Source organism: Hydra vulgaris, chromosome 15 (genome assembly GCF_038396675.1).
Source record: "Hydra vulgaris chromosome 15, alternate assembly HydraT2T_AEP".
Taxonomy (NCBI): Eukaryota; Metazoa; Cnidaria; class Hydrozoa; order Anthoathecata; family Hydridae; genus Hydra; species Hydra vulgaris.
Genome location: NC_088934.1, coordinates 23,046,821 through 23,066,528, shown reverse-complemented (window position 1 = coordinate 23,066,528; position 19,708 = coordinate 23,046,821). Strand labels below are relative to the sequence as shown.

At 29.9% G+C, this 19,708-nt stretch overlaps 1 protein-coding gene across 1 annotated transcript; it reads right to left on the bottom strand.

The window, feature by feature from the left end:
• Positions 1 to 1,326: 1,326 nt before the first annotated feature.
• LOC136071994 (eukaryotic translation initiation factor 6-like) lies at positions 1,327 to 19,154 on the bottom strand. Its single transcript, XM_065819047.1, has 8 exons — positions 18,937 to 19,154; positions 18,780 to 18,865; positions 18,614 to 18,657; positions 18,372 to 18,503; positions 8,745 to 8,855; positions 1,842 to 1,907; positions 1,576 to 1,757; positions 1,327 to 1,500 (listed from the first exon to the last, which is right to left on the bottom strand). Exons 1-8 carry the CDS (start codon positions 19,041 to 19,043, stop codon positions 1,491 to 1,493), a joined length of 738 nt encoding a protein of 245 aa, XP_065675119.1. The 5' UTR covers positions 19,044 to 19,154; the 3' UTR covers positions 1,327 to 1,490.
• Positions 19,155 to 19,708: the final 554 nt, after the last annotated feature.

Sequence of the window (19,708 nt, the reverse complement as noted above, 5' to 3'; positions counted from 1 at the left end):
TTTAAGAGAAAAATATTTTTTCAGGATTTTTGAAATATAATTTAGTCTCTTATATATTTAAAAAAAAAAAAAAATCTTTTACACGTGCGTAATTCATCATCGTTAAGTGAAGTTTCTATTTTGTGTGCTTGTGTCTGCCAATTTTGGAAAAAAAGAAATTTAGTTCCTAATATTATTTATATCTTAAATATAAATAATACTAGAAAATGATTTTTTAAAGTTATAAAAACAATCTCTAGATGGATTAGACAAACAAATTAAAGTGCTTTTAGCAAGTGTTAATGCAAAAAGATAATTTTTTTCCTTTGTTTAAGTAAAAACCCCATGAATTTTTTTTTAAGTAAATATTTATTAAAATATTAAAAGACTCGGGTCATTGTATTTTAAGATGTGCACAATTATAGAAAAATCTTTTTTGCATACTTGTTCTTGTAACGTTGTTTTGTGGTGTGAGGGAGACAGATTTTTTATATGAATTTAAAGAGGCTATTGTATTGAACCAAAATAGGAGTAAAAAATTTGACCGAATTTTGTGACTTTGTTGTTCTCTTCTGGGACTGGATTTAAATTTATAAAAAAAATCAGTCTTGCTTAAATTATAGAAGGCAAAAAAAATGTGTTCATTTTAAAAAAATTTATTTTTACATCACTTGGAATTTTTTTAGATGTGTTGTCCAGCATCTTTAAAATGTACGACGGAAGAGCATTTAACTAGGAAGTTCAGGCCTCTTTTTCTTCCGATGGCACGAATAATGCCCGGAGCTCGCACCGAACTATAGATCTCTTGCTTCTAAAGCAAGTACTTTAACCAGTGCCACGGCTGCTATATAATCATTTTATATAAACTAAAACAATTATTTTTTAGCTCGTAATAAACCATATTTCAAAACTTGACGAAACACAAGTGAAACAAAGTAACTTTTAGTTCATTAAAAATATAAACGCTTACTAAATACAAAAATCTGTGTTGAAAGAGAAAATCTAAAATGCAGTAATAATGAGAATTTTACCTTTAGGATTTTTCGAAAGCGACAAATAAGATTTAATAAGCGTTGCATAACTTCCTTCACAAAACACCAACATTCTAACATTTTCAGTAAAATTTTTGGATTTCAAAAATTAAAAATTTAAAGAAATATTTAGAAAAAAATACACACTTGCTGAAAATAATCGAAGTAAAATTTTTTTAAAAAGGTTTGTATAGGAGTCCTCTGATTTGTTTAATTGCATATTAAAATTCAATTTGTATAAAAGAAACCATGGGAGCTCAACCAAAATGCCACTGCATTTTAAGAAATTAAAAAAAAAATAAAGAACGTTAAAACATATCAAAAATTGTTGATTTTTTATTTAAAAAGCATATATATTTAGATACATACATACAAAATAAAAAACAAACGCAGCCGAGTTTAATGAGCTTGAGCCATAAACGATATGGAAACTTTTAGAGAAGTTATTCAGCGACTTATCTTTTATATTATCAGCAGCACTTACGTCATACTAAACAACAGTATAAAATTGATGAATTTATAGAAATTGTTTTAACATTTTAAAAATTATAAATAGCAAAAGTACCTCTCAATAAGTGCAGCTCTCATACTAGAAGTAATAGCAGATTGTTGCGAGTCCCCTAACTTGAAAATGCTCTCTATTACAGATAATTCAGTACTTGTAGTATCTAGCCCACAGAAAGCACACCAATCATTTACAACCATACCACCTCCAATAACTTCACTTCCACGATTGATGGTACCAGCCTAGCATATAAGTAAGATAGTAAGAATTGAAAATATGAAATGCAGAAATTAACAAAGCTTAGCAACGCTAAAAAAATAAATTACCACGAGCGGTATTTGTAAAAGCGAAGATAGCTCTTCTTGATTTTCTATAGATGTTTTAGGATGAACCTATATATATATATATATAAATATAGTTTATAGTATCACATTAATGTCGAACACGAAATTTATTCCCATTTTACAAAATAATCAATTACAGTGTTTTAATATATTTTCAAAGCATTTTATCTTTCAACAAGCGGCTGTAATAGATAAATGGCTATTAAAAAAATAACAACAAAAAAACAAAACAAACAAACAAGAAAAACAAAGCTTGTAAAGAAAAAAACTAGCAAAACTATAGCTGAACGTTTTAGCTTGTGGATAAGTTGTTATTAACACTAGTTTGTCATTTTCGGACAGATTTTAAACTTAGGAGGATTTAGGGACATATTAAAACTGATAAAAGGGAACTTGTAGTAACATGTAAATACACCTGATTAATTTGGATTTGTTAACACCAATCAATAAAAATTGAAAACGTTTTTTTTGTGAAGGCATGGAAATCAAATTGATCTTAATGAAAGGCTTTCTGACATTTCATTCCTGAAAAGAATGAATTCAGACAAAGGCACTGCCAATCTAGATGGGAGCAGCAACAACCAAATCAAATTCAATCATCAATTGAGCTAGCCAAATGTCTAAAATCGAGGAAAAACGCAAGATTTTATGACCAGATTGGTTTACTGTTACTGAACAAAAAAACTTCCACAAGGATCATAAGTTCACTAAAATAAAAAAAGATTTTACTTGATGTTTTTTATTTGATGTATTTACTTGATGTATTTTATATATTTGTAAGTATTTTTGAAATCCCTAATCTCCTGGTTAGTAAAGCTACCTTTTTTATTAGATTTTAAAACTTTTTTTTACATTACCAATTAACATGAACGCCCCTATTAGACAAATAGGTATATTTTTGTATCATTTTTTTTTTTATTATTAAATTCCATCTCCTTATAGTTGCTTTTAGTTTGTCTTTATTACATTTCTTGACATACTTAACAACATTTATAACAATTTTAATAGTTCGATTAAAATTTTAATTTATAAGTATATATTTAAATATTTTGCAAACATTTTATGTTACAACATTACTTTTTATCACTATTATTATAACATTTTTTGAGTATTCAAATAATATGAAATATACTTTAAAATTTCTCAAATAGCAAATTATTCTTTGCTCTCAGAATATCATTATTATTATTAGTATATATATATATATATATATATATATATATATATATATATATATATATATATATATATATATATATATATATATATATATATATATATATATATATATATATATATACACACACTAGGGTGATGCAAAATTTGTAGGTTCAAAACTTTAGTTGTCCTCAAGCTTGCCCTTGTTCTATATGACAATAGTAGTTATTGGGCAAAATTTGAATCAAATCGGATGATATTTAGGGGTTGCCATGTTATGTCACATTTTGGTATAAGGTTACAAAAAGTAAAAAAAATATTTTTTATTTTTACATTTTTTATATTATATTACTGAATTATTTATTATCAATTTCTTATTGATAATAAATACTAAATACTATTACTAGGCAATAATAAATCAATCATCTTCATCATTCAACAGTCATCTTCATCAGGGTAGACTTTGATGCAACTGGAAATTCCTTCCGGTGAAGATCAACCAATCTAAGAAGAAACTGCTTTTGGTTTTCATCTTTCGTAACGCTTGAGTTAAAGGATGTTATATGTGCTATGCCTCGTTCCGCGCAATCGTTGACGACTTTCATTTGACGAACCTTGTGCTTCATTTCAAGATATGTTGAATCCATATCCCACTCTGAAGATTCTTTCATTAAAAATGATTCAGCTTTTTCTTTTCCATTTTTCAAAATTAGATCGAAAAGTTCTGTGTGACGAAGGAAGACAATGGGCTGTGACAATCCAATGTGGCAGCATCAAGTCTTTTGAGAGATTTCTGCCTTGGCTGTTGTTTCAGGTTGTTTGCCATGTCTCTCTTGGTGTTGTTGTCGACACGGGAATCGAAGAAAGCCAATCCTATTAGATGTTCAGAAAAATACCAGAGGTGGCGATGCAAAACTTTTGCTGCATTAATTGCAATTGTACGATTTGGATATTCTTGAATCCGTTGAAGAAGCTTGGCATCATTGAATGGTGCTCGTTCAGCTAACGGAGCTTCATTCCAAAACTGTCCGTATACAAATGCCACAAAAAGACTTATATCTGTTATTCCTTTCTTTTCCTTTGCAGTAATAACAAATTGATCCTGAAACAAATATATCTTTATACAATATATAGCTTTTGCCATCCAACGTGCATTGTGTGTTGCACCTGGAGCCCGAAACTTCACTTTGAACTCCAATGTTGTAGTTGATCCTCCAAGGAAAATAAGGCACAAATTCAAGAGTTCTAAGTAATCATCCCTGGGTTGTTGACCTTTAATTGCTTCACTATAATATACTACCATTTCTTCACGGAGTTTGAGAAAAAAATCGCAGTTGTAAAATTCTTTATTCTCTATAGTGAACACCTCCTTGTTGATTGCTGGCCATTGTTTCTGGAAACGGTTAAAAATTCCAACTTCAGGTCCTCCACTGGTTCCAAATGCAGTCGTGAAAATGGTGGAAAGCATGACTTCAAACATATGGTGCCTGCATGCTATCCATATAAGATTACGGTCAAGATTCTGCTCCATTATTGTGCAGGCACCATTGTTCAACCCAGTGTTAGATGAAGTAGTGTCAAAAACCAGTCCCCGAACAAATTCTTTCAATTTCCAGTCTTTAAGAGCCTTCATGCAAGCATCAGCCTGTTGCTCACCTGTACCTCGATCAATCTTTGGAACGCCCAGCAATTTTTCCACCCCACCACCAGTCACAAGGATGGCAATTCTATCCACTTTTTTTTGACCACCAGTGATATCAGGTAAGAGCTTTCCATCCCAATGCAGAAGAAGTGGATCATCAGGAGAGAAATCAACCTTGTCGGCTGTAGTCACCGCTTCACGAACAGATCGCCTTTTTCTGCGGATTGTGCTGTACGACAATGATAAATCTTTTACCGAGTGACCAAGAGCCTGAGACACTGTTCCAACCACGAAGAGTGCACGGCGATCAGAAATATTAACACGATCAAGAGATGATACAACATTATTTGTTAGAACTTTCATCTTCTTTTTCGTTAAACCACTTGGACTCAGTGTGCTGGAAGCGGAAGGAGTCTGATATTCATCATCATCCGAGGAACTAGAGCTACTTTCACTCACAATGTCAACTGCTGATGAAGAAGAAATGAGTTCTGTTTTTTCCATCAGTTCCGCTTGACTTTTTTGACGCCTCAATTCCATTTTAGTTTCTCGGACTCATTTCCGTGCCTCCCTAGCTGTTAAATTCCGATCAATTCCTGCCATACTACAACTTAATGGATCTTCTTGCTGCTGACGTAAAAATGCTTTATCTTCATCGTTTTTCATAACTTCTGATGCATTCTTGGTTGAAATATCAAAAAGTTCTTCAAGGTCAGCGTGGAAAATTCCTTCTTTCATTTGACAGCTGTCCAATTTTGATCCTCGGTGTTTTTTCAGCAGCAGATATTCGTCATAAAGTTTTTTTAACTTTCTTTCCGCATTGTCAATTCTTTGAGTTGGAATTTTTCCTCTCTCCCATATAACAAGAACTGCTTCAATTGTTGCCCGAATACTTTTTTTCACTTCTTGTTTCTCTTCTATATGATGGAAGAGCAACCTCCGAAGAACATCCCCTCTTGAAGGAAGTCTGGCAGTCGACAGAGTTTGTGTAGGTTTACCAACAAGCCACACCTCAGCAGAAGATCTAGTGGTTGCCATATTATCAATTTCTAAATTATAAATAAATAAACAATGAAAAAACAAATTTGCGAAATTTGAGAAAATCACAAAATTTTACCAATGGTTAATTCATCTTATAAAACATGGCAACCCCTAAAATTGCTTCTTTTAGTCTAATTTTTGGTACACATGATCCTAGGTGATAAAGGAACACAGGCAACCTTGAGGAGAATGTTTTTTGTGACATTTTTTTTTTCTATTACAATCTGAATCACCCTAATACACACAGTATATATAGATATACACAGTATATATAGATATACACAGTATATATAGATATACACAGTATATATATATACACAGTACCCGCAAAAGGTTTTGCGTTAAGTGCTAAAAAATTCGTAATTTTGATCTCTGAAGAAGAAATTTAATTTAAAATAGTTACACTCATTTTATTGAAATCAACCATTTTCTATTATAAGGAGCAGTAATTCCTCTTTATATTAATTCATACTAAACTGCTTCAATTCAGTATATTGGAGCCTTCATCCGTGTTCGGTTGTGCCACTCTTTTCAGCAAAATAGCCTATTTTTTGCATCTTCGTTGAAAGACGTCTACGAAAATTTTGGCAGTATGAAATTTTTCTAATCTTAAAAAAGAAGAAATTGACATCACTTTTCTATTGCACAAGCAGGGAAAAAATACTAGAGACATAAGAAAGGAAATTAATCGACATCATTTATCGGTAGCAAGATGGCTGAAACAGTATTTGGTATATCCTGAACGCAAGACCCCATCAGGGAAAAAACGTCTGGAATACCAAGGAAAACAACTAGGAGTGCAGATAAAATTGTAAAATGTGCAGTAGTTAATATTCCTTTTATTTCTGCACACCAATTAAAGTTTGAGAATCCAGAATTGCTTGGAAACATTTCCATTAGAACAGTGCAGCATAGGCTGCAAAAAGATTCGGATTGCCTTCGCGCTGTTGTGCCAAAAAACCTCTCCTCACAGCCGTCATGAGAAAAAAACAACTTGATTTTGCTAAACGCTATGTGCATTAAGATGTTGCCGATTGGAAAAAAGTAATGCTTAGCAATGAGTCAAAGTTTGGAACATTTTAAAGTCATTTAATGAGCATGCATCAGCCCATAGATAACAACTACTGTGACCCAGCCGATGCGCAAAAGACTATGAAACACTCCCCTAGTGTCATGATTTGGGGGTGTTTTTCTGCAGTTGGACACAGGGGACTTTATTTCTTGCCCCCAATTGTAACAATGAATGGAGATTGTTACATTAAAATCGTTGATGACCATCTTCTGCAATTTATTCAGCTCCATGGAACAACAATTTTCAACATGACTCAGCTCCTTGCCTAACATACAAAAAAGTCAAGGATTGGCTTAATGAAAACAATATAAATGTTTTAGAACGGCCAGGAAACAGCCCTGATCTCAACCCAATTGAAAACCTTTGGAAAATAATGAAGGACAAGGTACAACACTACGATACAGGATCAGTGAAGAAATGAACTGAATCTCTAAATTGACCTGGTGCACGGAAACTAGCGAAGAATTATGCAATAGGCTTGCTTCATCTATGCAAAATCGTCTGAAAGAAGTAATAAAAGCTCACAGGAACATGACTAAATGCTATAAATTTTAAAGGCCCTATTTAGGGCCTCAATTTTCTACTAAAAAAAAGATAAAATCTGCAATATGTCACAATACTTTTTGCGATTATTGTATATATGTATATATATATATATATATATATATATATATATATATATATATATATATATATATATATATATATATATATATATATATACACACACCTATATATACATATACTTAACAGTCTTATTCTAATTCTGAGGGTTGATATATATATATATATATATATATATATATATATATATATATATATATATATATATATATATATATCTAATAACCTAACTGCAACCTGGAAGTGCATGAGGTCAGCAATTTTTTGCATTACCTTAAAAAGCTATCATTATTAAAGAAAACATGCTGAATCATAATAATGAAAAAATAAAAATAAAAAGTTTTATTATAACTTATCAAAAATAAAAGATTTTAATTTCATGGAAATTTTTTTATTAAAAACTTTTTAGCTTGCTGATGAATGAATCTGCTTTTTACTTTATCTCTAAATCCTTCAATAAAATTTGTGAAAAAATAAAATAGCATTTTTGTTTTAAAGATAAAACTTTTTAGGTTTAATTTAGGAAGTATTTTATTTAATAATGTTTAAACGCTTGTACAATTTTCTTATGTTCTAGATAATAATAGAAAATGTAGAAAACAAACTTTGACACTGAAAATTTAAAAGTTTGTGTATATATATATATATTCATAACAGTTAAGTTGACACTTAGTATAAAAAATTGCGCAATAAAGTTAACATAAATTTTAAGGCAACAAAACACTTTTAATTTTTATGTTAAAATAATGACTCTTTCTCGCGCTTTGCATATTTTAAACCAATTGCAAACAGGAAACCTAGATACCATATTTTTAATCTATGTAGGATAGTTTTATAAATGTAGGATATGTTTTTTAAAACATTCTGAATGTTTTTAACAAAATAAACAATGTTTTTATTTTTTTATTAAAATGTTTTTATTTTTATTTTTTTTACTGTAAATCATGCACGTAGTGCTGCTACATCGACTATCTTATAGCCTGACTCGCTAGGGAGTGCTGCTACATTGACTGACAAATAGCCTGACTTGCAAGGGAGTGCTGCTATATCGACTGACAAATAGCCTGACTCGCAACGGATTGCTGCTACATCTACTATCTTTTAGCCTGGCTCGCAAGGGAGTGCTGCTACATAGACTGAGGGTTTGGTTGGGGCAGACAGTCTATCAATTAATAAAAAAAATTCCGGTCTTGCATTTTAACTTTTACTTTTTGCTGACAAAATATGGAAGAAAACTTTCAGACAACATATAAGAGTATATATATATATATACATGAAGTATATATATATATATGAAGTATATATATATATATATGAATATATATATATGAAGTAAAAATAAAATTACCAATCCCCCTTGATTGCTAAAACTGCAATAGGATCCAACTAATGAATTATCTGCAACAGTTTGCCTGAATACTTCAACATTTAATGTATCTATTAATATCTCTTCTGTTTCCTAAACATAAAAATAAACACCTTGAAAAATATTTTAAAAAACACATTTACATATATCAGAATCTAAAAAATTTGGAAAAAACTTTTAATCTCGGGGCTTTAGGTTATGATTGCTAATCAGTGAAAAGTTTATCATATAATTGCATTATGGATAAATACAACACACATATAAGCGTCAAAATGATTATTTCTAACATACAACAGTCAATAAGGGTTGCAAAAATGATGTTGTTGTATGACTTATATGACAGTACAAACTAAAGGATTTTATCAATTAAATGTGCACTTTAATTTTTCAGAAAAAACGAAAACAAAGATTAATAAAAAAAATGGTTACTGCCCCAACCTAAAACCTCAGTTGATGTAGCAGCACTCTCTCACAGCTACCTATTTCCGTACGATGTCATTAGTATGCACCTAATACTGCATTCATATGTATGTGTGTGTTTATTTACATATATAAAAGCACGGTAAACTAGCCCGGTAGGGGTCCGACAAACGCAGTATTCTAAAATGGTCAAAAAATTCAAATTTCCAATTTAAAGGTGAAAAAATCCCATTCTTCAAATAAAGTTTTCCAAATTATAGTTTATTATTAAATATTATTCTAAATATTATTGAAAATTAATTATTTTTAAAAACTAATAGAAAAATCTTCTATAATTTATTTATCGTGTAAAACTTTAAATAAAATGCTAAATTGCTAAAGCTTTTGATTCTGTACCTCACAACAGACTTATGTTAAAATTAAAATCATTCGGATTAAACGGCAACTATTAGATTTCCGAAGTAGGTAGAAAGCAACACATTACAAATAACAATACTAGCTGTCTGGGTTGATTTTTTTTCCTCAAGGTTCTGTTCTCGGCCTGCTCCTCTTTATTCTTGCCCAACTTACTGAAACTTCTGAAATATTTGCTGACGATACTAAACCTTTTTCTGAAACTTTATCGCAGATTAATTTTGTTGATCTGCAGGATCGTCTATGCTTAGTATACGAGTGGTCAAACATTTGGTTACTTAAATTAAACATTTCAAACTGCTGTGTTCACCGTCATTGATGAAAAAATGGCTCTCAAATTATATAAAGTGTTTATAAGACCACAACTTGAATATGAAGTGTCTATTTCAGCCCCGTATTTAAAAACTGACATACCTTTGGTTAAATCTGTTCAACATAAAGAAACAAAATGGGCTTTAAGCTTGAGAAATCTTCAATATTACAAAAGACTAAAAATACTAAATCTACCATCACTTGAGTTTCGACACCTACGATAAAATCTTATCCAAATTTCTAAACTAATACATCAATTTGATATAATAATATATATATCAACCAAAATTTATTAACTCCTTGTCACATGGTCACTATCTTAAAATAAGGCGTGAATACTGTCTTCCAAGACACAACCAACTATATAATAGATCAGTAAAATACTGGAATGAACAAACCAGAGCAAGCAACTTTTTACTCAACTGTACTTTCTTTTAAAATTAGACTAGATCACTGGTTGAGGATAAATTCGGAACGAATATTTATAAACTGGTTGTTTATAGTAGAATGTGTTTTTCCTGCTCGCTGTATGTATGTATGGTATGTATATTTTACGGCTACAACTATAATAATAAATTTAAATTACCGTTATTGATATGACTCTGAAATAACTCTGAAAATGTCTATTAAAAAAAACTTCTTGAGAATTGGGATTTTCCCAGCGATTTTAGAGATTTTCTCAGCAACTTTCTTGTAAAATTTATTTCTCAAAGTTTGCAAATAATTTTTTACAATGCGTTCCAACAACAGCAAATATTATATTAAAAAAGTTAGCAAGCAATAGAGTACAATCTAAAATAATAACAAACTTGTTTGGTTTATCACCTGTAAATGCTATTTCTTTAAAAGTTTTTCCCTTTTTGGCTGAAAAGTTAAATAACTGGTACTAGAATTCTAGTAACAGTTGGAAAATAGATTTCTTTACTTTGCTGGTTGCTTTTATTTAAAACCTAATTTAAATACGTTTAATAACAAGAATGTTTTTTTTTATTACCACAAACTGGTAAACTTAAAAATCAAGAAGACTGGAGTCACTGCTTGTTTGCATTTAAAACGTAAAAGCAAATTTAAATGTTTTAATGAACCATAGTCATAATAACATTTTATGACTATAAAAAACAATTTTTGGAATTCTTCGTTGCCATGATAGCATGCAAACGCTTGCGATTAATATTTTTTTGTAAATAAACAACATTTGTTGTTGTTTTTGCTGAGATTTTGTAATAGGGTAAAAATATATCAAATCATCCAGACCATGACACCCTTACGTCTGAGAATTTGTTTATTTTTACACCACTTGCAGTCCATATCAAAAAAATAATAACTGCGAAAATTTTAGTTAAAAATACCAATGGGTTCCAGAGATATTGTCACTTGAAATAATGCTGACTCGGCATTTTAGTGATTTTCTGAAGCGACTACAAAGCAACTTTGACATACAGTATCTTCATAATGGCTTGGGGAAGTTTCCTAAAATTTGGTACTCTAATAGATTTTAACTCGAGGAATCCAAAAAAAGCATCCTCAAGACTCGATTATCTCAAGAAATGCCTCATTTATCCAATTTTGTTCAAAATTATTGACTTGTAAATTAGTGATTTTTGGAGGTAAAATGAAGACTGTGGCCCAAAATCCCGAGTAAAAAGTTTAATTGTATATCATTATATCATCTTAGGTCTACTGAAAAAAATTAGATTCATCAAATGTCTCTCTAATACGTGATCAAAATTTGCATTTAAAAATGGTGTCTTTTTAAAAAAATTTAAATTTTGTAACAAAAGCAATTAAAATATTTTTTAAAACATTTATTTGAATAAAACATCAAATAGTGTCATTTATTGACTAGTTTAGGACATTTATAGTCATGGGCCAAGGGAATTACATTCCCCTCCCACGGGAGGCCCCTACGCCCCTCCCCCAATCTCCCTAGATTTTTTTTTTTGCATAAAATGAATAAATAATGCAAAAACATACAATTAAATTTTAATTTTGAAAAAAAAAAATTTTAATTATTTCAAATTGGTGACTTAAAACCTCCTTTTATATAAAAAACAGTTTTGTTTTGTTCTTTTTAAAGGTATTTACTTGTTTGTATTTTCTTATTTATTTATTAAAGAACTACTTTTAATTTTATAGTTTTTATATTATTTTGTTAGGTAATAAATAATAAAAATAATTAATATGGAGAAATGTGACATTGGAAAAAGTCTTAATTCATTGCCACAAAACTGGATTTTCAAGAAAACAAGGTTTTGTTCAATTTAAAGATCTTCCTTGTGAAAAACAAGAAGAAATAATATGGCGAGCAAATTTAAAGGAAAAATATAGTTCAATAAGAATTATATGTTGTTATCATGAGCAATTCTATGGAAAATATTTTGAGAGAAAAATTACAAAGTGTTGCAATCCTTTTGGAACACACAAGGAAAGTAAAAAAATTGCTATAAAAGGTAATCTTACCTTATTTACAACAGAATTGATATGGAAATTAAAAGAAAACAATTTATTATTTATAAAATGTTTGATAATTTCAGTTATTTTAACCACGTAAAACTAAATTTGTTTTTTAGATAATATAAAGATTTCCATAGACATGGCAAACTATTTGCAAAAAAAAAATGTTTTTGTAACCCCAGGTTGGAAATTCTGCAGTAAATGTTACAAAAAAGCAATAGAAACTGATGAAGATTTAAATTCACAGGAGGAATGGGAATCCAAAAGTGAGAAAAAAAATAAGTTAGATACCACTATAGAATTGCTTGGAATTTCACCAGTCAAACTAAAAACCACAGCAAATTGCCTGTAGCAAAACAAAAGTTTGAGAACACTATTGACAGAGTTGCAAAAATGGTCTCATTAGGGATATAATATTTTTTAACAACAGAAATAAAAAGCCCCATTTTGAACAACAACATTAACAATGACCATGATCTAGACATTTTAATGTATGAAATAAAAAATAAAATTTTAGAGACTGACTCTTATTGCCATAAGGTGCAAATGTTAACACTCGCACCAAAATCATGGACACGTAAAAAGATATCAAGCTACTTTGAAGTGTCTGAGTATCTTGTTCGAACAGCAAGAAAAGTTAAAAATGAGAATGGAATTCTATCATTACCCGGAAAAAAAACTGGAATCCCACTTTCACCAGAAACAGTTAATTTAGTGATTAACTTTTATCAAAGTGATGAATTTTCAAGAATGATGTCAGGAAAAAAAGATTATGTAAGTATTAAGAAAAACCAACATGTTCAAAAAAGATTATTGCTGCTCAATCTTAATGAATTACATGTTGCATTTAAAAAAGACTACCCTAACGTCAAAGTCAGTTTGTCAAAATTTTGTACTCTTAAACCTAAATGGTGTATTACAACTAATGCGTCAGGTACCCACAATGTATGTGTTTGCATACATCACCAAAATACAAAATTTCTCATTGATGCCATTAGGTGGAATAAAAGTTATAAAGATTTCATGGCATTGATTGTTTGCTCTCTTGAAAATGCAGAATGTATGTTGCATCGATGTAACCAATGCCCTGGTATTGAAGTGTTAAAAAGTTTTTTAGTGCAGGAGTTTATGGACCATGAGCATGAAGAAGATGTAGTATTTAAGCAATGGCAGAGTACCGATCGTACAACACTACTTTCACAGTCATTGCCACTAGATGAATTTAATGATTTATTATGTGACAGCATTGACAACCTTACCACTCATTCATATATTGCAAAAACACAAAGTAGATACTTAAAAAACTGTAAAGAAAATCTTAACCAAAACAAATGCTTAATTTTAGGAGATTTTGCTGAAAACTATCAATATGAGGTTCAAAGTTATCACTGGAGCAAAAGTCAATGCTCACTTTATACAATTGTACTTTATTTTATAGAGAACAAACTTCTCAAACATAAATCTTTTTGTTACCTTTCAGAAGATGTTGATCATGACACAGGATTTATTTACAAGACTCAGGAAGATATAACTAGATATATCAAAGAAAATCTACCTGATGTATCAAGTGTGAAATACTTTTCCGATGGTTGTGCAGCACAATTTGAAAATTTTAAAAATTTTATCAATCTTTGTCATCACAGTAAAGACTTTGATTTAAATGCTGAATGGGTATTTTTTGCTACCAGTCATGGTAAATCCCCCTGTGATGGTATTGGTGGCACTGTTAAAAGAGTAGTATGTCAAGAAAGTCTAAAACAAATAACTACTGGGCAGATTTTAGATGTTAATTTAATGTACTCCTTTTGTAAAGCCAAGATAAATGGAATTTATTTTAAGTTATTTTCAAAAGAAGAAATTGATAAAACACGAGCACAATTAGAAAAAAGATATTTAGGTGGAAGAACAGTTCCTGGCACAAGGATGTATCATCATTTTATTCCAATTGCTCCAAACACTATAAGTTATAAAAAAATAAGTACTGATGCATGCACTGAAATATTTGATATCATTCCAAAAAGCAAACATTATGTAGATATTTCATTAAATATTAAAAAAATGGATTATATTGCATGTTTTTAAGATTTTGGTGGGTAGGGATTGCTGAAGATGTAAGTGAGCTTGATATAAAAGTCAGATTCATGCATCCACATGGACCAGGTAAAAACTTCTTTTGGCCAATGAGAACTGATGAGTGTTGGGTGCTCAATTCTGAAGTTATATGCCTAATTTCTACACCGCGAACAATATCAGGTCGTACATACAACATCTGATTTAGATTTGAAGAATATAAACTGTTGGTTACAAAAAAAAATTAATTATGTTTAAAATAATTTTGTTTTTATTTTATTTACCTATTTTGCATTTAAAATGTCTTTTATTTTTTTCAAATTCTTGAATTGCAGGCTGAGAAGGAGGGGTGGGGGTTTAAATAAATCACAAATCACTCCCATCTTATTATGTCAATGACTATATTAGTCTAAAACTACATAAAGATATTGATTGTCAAAATGTTTTAAAAACGTTTTAATATCTTTGGTTTTAAAATTTATGACTTAAAATCGTAAAAAGATCTTTGAAATAAGAGGTAAGTATTTATCGATTTGAAGTAACACAAATAAACTGTTTCTCAAACTTAAACTGAAAAAATATGTTTTTAAAATGTATTTTAACAATCAACTATTATTTATTCATTTTATGTAAAAAAAATAAATAAAAAAAAATCAAGGGAGATGGGGGGCGGCGTGGGGGCCTCCCATGGGAGAGGAGGGCGTCTTCCTTGGCCCATGACTATAAATATCCTAAACTAGTCAATAAATAACACTATTTGATGTTTTATTCAAATAAATGTTTTAAAAAATATTTTAATTGCTTTTGTTACAAAATTTAAATTTTTCTAAAAAGACACCATTTTTAAATGCAAATTTTGATCACGTATTAGAGAGACAATTGATGAATCTAATTTTTTTCAGTAGACCTAAGATGAAATAATGATATACAATTAAACTTTTTACTCGGGATTTTGGGCCACAGTCTTCATTTTACCTCCAAAAATCACTAATTTACAAGTCAATAATTTTGAACAAAATTGGATAAATGAGGCATTTCTTGAGATAATCGAGTCTTGAGGATGCTTTTTTTGGATTCCTCAAGTTAAAATCTATTAGAGTACCAAATTTTAGGAAACTTCCCCAAGCCATTATGAAGATACTGTATGTCAAAGTTGCTTTGTAGTCACTTGAAAAAATGCTGAGTCAGCATTATTTCAAGTGACAATATCTCTGGAACCCATTGGTATTTTTAACTAAAATTTTCGCAGTTATTATTTTTTTGATATGGACTGCAAGTGGTGTAAAAATAAACAAATTCTGAGACGTAAGGGTGTCGAAAATTATTTTTTTTGGATGATTTCATATATTTTTACCCAATAGTAACTTTATTTCACTATGCAATTTATATCTAAAGAAAATTAATATTAATTACACAAATGAACTTGCAATAAATATAAAATATGAAATTTATGAACTCGTGCTTACTATTTTCAAAACTTTTCTATTTTTAAAACATTTTTTTTTAGGACATAATTTATTAGGACATAAAGAATGCCAAGCAGAATTTAAATAATAATTAGAAGTGTAAGTTCATTGGCTTTCTTACGCTGAGATTTTTATCGAAAAAATTTACTACTCACCATTGAAAAAAATTTCAATGGTGAGTATTAAATTGCCATTTAATACTCACCATTGAAAAATTCAAAAAAATTCTCTTAAAATGAAAGTGGCAATGATATATTAAGATTAAAAATAAATCAAATATATTACTTTTAATATTAATTAATTAATACACACTGATTATTTTATAATATAAAAATATTTAATTCATAATATATCTTCAGAAATCTGAGCTTAATTTGCCGTGTCGCTGTGAAAATACCTCTAATTTTGTGTTGGTTTCATATTTATCTTCAATGTACACTACCGTGCAAAAGTCTCCGCTCATGTGTAATATTTGCAAGGAACAGTAAATGCAATACATTTTAGGATGATTTTAAATATATAAAAAGAATAAAATGTTAATATAAAAAGTTGATGAGGCCAAATCATAATTTTGCATACTTTTTCCTTTTCTTTTTGTTTCAAATAATTTTGTTTACCTTTGTTTTGTTGAGTTCTGCTGCTAAAAACATGGCAGAAATTTTTCTATATGAATAACCTTTTTCACGTAAACTACATATAAAGTTCTTCAGTATTCTTTATTAAATTTAAAACTGCACAAAAGTTTTAACCAAAATATTTTTTGTAAGCTTAGGTTTGACAGTAGCATGATACTTTCCGGCATGGTAAGGATGTTTTCAGTAATTTTATTTGGTTGCTTTTAATAGACTTATGTTTATATTTATACTTGAAAATGGCATTAGTGTGCGCATTTAATGTCTTGAATTTAATAAAGAATTTGAGAAATGGTGAAAGTAAAGAAAGAATATTGTGAAGAACTTCGTGGCAAAATATGTATTTTACATGAAGAAGGTTATTCATATAGAAAAATTGCTTCCAGGTTAAAAATATCCGAATCAGGTGTGAGATATGCTCTACAACGATTGCATGATATTGGTTCCAACAGTGACAGATCACGCTCTGGAAGACCAAGAGTTACATCACGGCAAGAAGATACGTTTATTGTTGTGTCCAGCAAAAGAAATAGAAAAATTCCAGCCACAATTTTAACAGCAGAACTCAACAAAACAAGGGTAAAGCCAGTATCAACTGATACTGTAAAAAGAAGACTAAGATCAGTCAACTTAATTGGACGCGTTGCTGCACGTAAACCTTTGTTGAGGGCAGTAAATAAGAAGAAAAGATTGGAATGGGCAAAAATGCATAAAAATTGGGGATTAGAAGATTGGAAGAAAGTTCTATGGACAGACGAGAGTAGGTTCGAACTTTTTGGTACCCGACGTCGCGTGCATGTTAGGCGTTTACCTAATGAAAGAGTGCTTCCTCAATGTATACAAAGTACTGTAAAACATGGAGGTGGTAATATTATGCTTTGGGGATGTTTTGGCAATGGGTTAACTGGAGATTTAGTTAAAATCACATCTACCATGGATAAACACATGTACCATAATATTTTGGTTAAGCACGCGATTCCATCTGGTATTCGTATAATTGGGAAAGGATTCATCATGCAGCAGGACAACGATCCAAAACATGCATCTGGATTATGCAAAAATTATTTATAACTAAAAGAAAGGGGAAAAGTTTGCAAAATTATGACTTGGCCTCCTCAATCACCAGATCTATCACCCATCGAAAAGTTGTGGGATGAACTGGATCGGAAGATCAGAGAAGCAGGTGAAACATCTTTTATTAATCAGCAAATGCTATGGGAACGTTTGCAAAAAGCTTGGAATGAGATAACAGCGGAAACCATGAATAAATTATTAGCCCGAATGCCAAGATTATGTGCTGCTGTTATACGCTCCAAGGGGTCTCATATTGATGAAATTTAACATTTACAACTTTGTATATTAACATTTTATTGATTTTATATATTTAAAATCATCCTAAAATGTATTGTATTTACTGTCTAATTCATTGTTTAATAAACAATTAAAAATAAACGCAATTTTCTTGCAAACTTTTGTTACTTTATTGAAATATTACAAATGAGCGGAGACTTTTGCACGGTAGTGTATGTTACAGACGGTATTTTTTTTTAGCGATGTCCAATCAATGTAAGCAGCGCTGCAGTGAAGTAGAAGAAGAAATAATATAAGAAAAGAATTCCATGCATTCCCGAAACACATTTTAATATCAGGGGAGGGGGGGGGATGGGGTTAAGGGAGGATTGGGAATTTTTTTGAAAAATTCCCAACTTCATCAAAACGTTGTATCAAATTTATTTCTGGTTAACACCCTGAAAAGTTTGTGTGTATTGTTATGCTGACATGCTGACTACATATTTTAAAAAATTTTAAAAACACTTTTGCATATAGAAATGAATGATTACCCTGTCTAAATCTGGGTGAACTATAGCCACATAATCGTTGCAAGCAACAACATTTCCAAGTGCAGATAGTCTCTCTTCCACGCGCTGCAACTTAACACCAGATGGAAGTGAATTACGAATGTGCTGAAGTTCCTAAAAGTTTTCAATAAAAACATTTAAAAAGCTGTTGATAGTTTTGACGTTATGAGTCATATATTTTATTGTTATAAGCTACTTGTAAATGTATATAAAAAATTTTCTACCTGATCTGTAGTGGTATTAGGAACAATTAATCCATGCCTGTTACCTTAAAAAAAATACATTCTCAATTGAAAAAAAATTATTTAAATTATTTAAATTGTTATTTTCGTCAACAGGTTTTAATGTTTATATTAAATAATGAAAAAAAAATTAAAAAAGTAAATTTACCAACACTAAGACGTCCAACAATAGCTGTGTCTGCTAAAGAAGCATGAAACACTGGAATGACATCTGATAACTCACCTTCAAAAACACTAAAAAAAACTTAACTTGCAAATATATAAATAAACAAACATGTAAAGTGTGCTTTAAGCTTATTTCTTACCTATAAAAGTTCTCAGAAGCACCAACGCCAACCATGCAATACGTATTTGTGAGTTTGGCATATACTCCAATTTCATTACTATTTTCATAACGAGCACGCACTGCCATAATTATTTGATTACTTAATATGAAGTTATAGCAAACATAAATTGACTATCAAATTCATTATATAATAAAAACTTGCAGCAGCAGAGATATAGCATGCTCCATACTACTAGTAGTAGTATTACAATTAACTTAATTTAGTATTTACTGGCTTTGCTAATAAGGTTTTGTGGTTGAAAACCAAAAGTAGAGAAAATAAACATTAACATAAATTAGAGAAATGACTTATAAAATAGACTGTTTTGTACATAAACAGTAAATAAATATAGGATAACAATGTTATGGTTGATAAAGTTTAGTTTAAAGAAAAATCAAATAAATTTTATAAGAAAAATATTTAGTGACAAATTTTATAAATTTTAGCTCTTAAAATATTTTGTTGTTTAATGGTTTACTTAGGTAAACTGTTCTATGGGTTAACTATTCAGTTTGTAAAGAAATGGTCACAAATTTGTATTGTATTTGATGATTTTTTTTAAAATGTATTCAATGAAAAAATTTGTAAAATTGAATTAAATATATAAACAATTTAAAAATCAAACTATAAATTAACAAAATCAATCATTAAAATCAAATATCATAACCAAAACATATCAAAATTTCAATATGAACTCATGTTAGAGAACTCCTCTTTAAAGTGTATATGCCTCCTCCCATAATGGACAAGC

Excerpts from the sequence above, each read along its gene's own strand:
- LOC136071994 (XM_065819047.1), bottom strand. The coding sequence starts at position 19,043 with ATGGCAGTGCGTGCTCGTTATGAAAATAGTAATGAAATTGGAGTATAT. Across the intron at positions 18,866-18,936 it reads GCTTCTGAGAACTTTTATAG|TGTTTTTGAAGGTGAGTTAT; the intron begins GTAAGAAATAAG and ends AGTTTTTTTTAG. Across the intron at positions 18,504-18,613 it reads CTAATACCACTACAGATCAG|GAACTTCAGCACATTCGTAA; the intron begins GTAGAAAATTTT and ends GAAAACTTTTAG.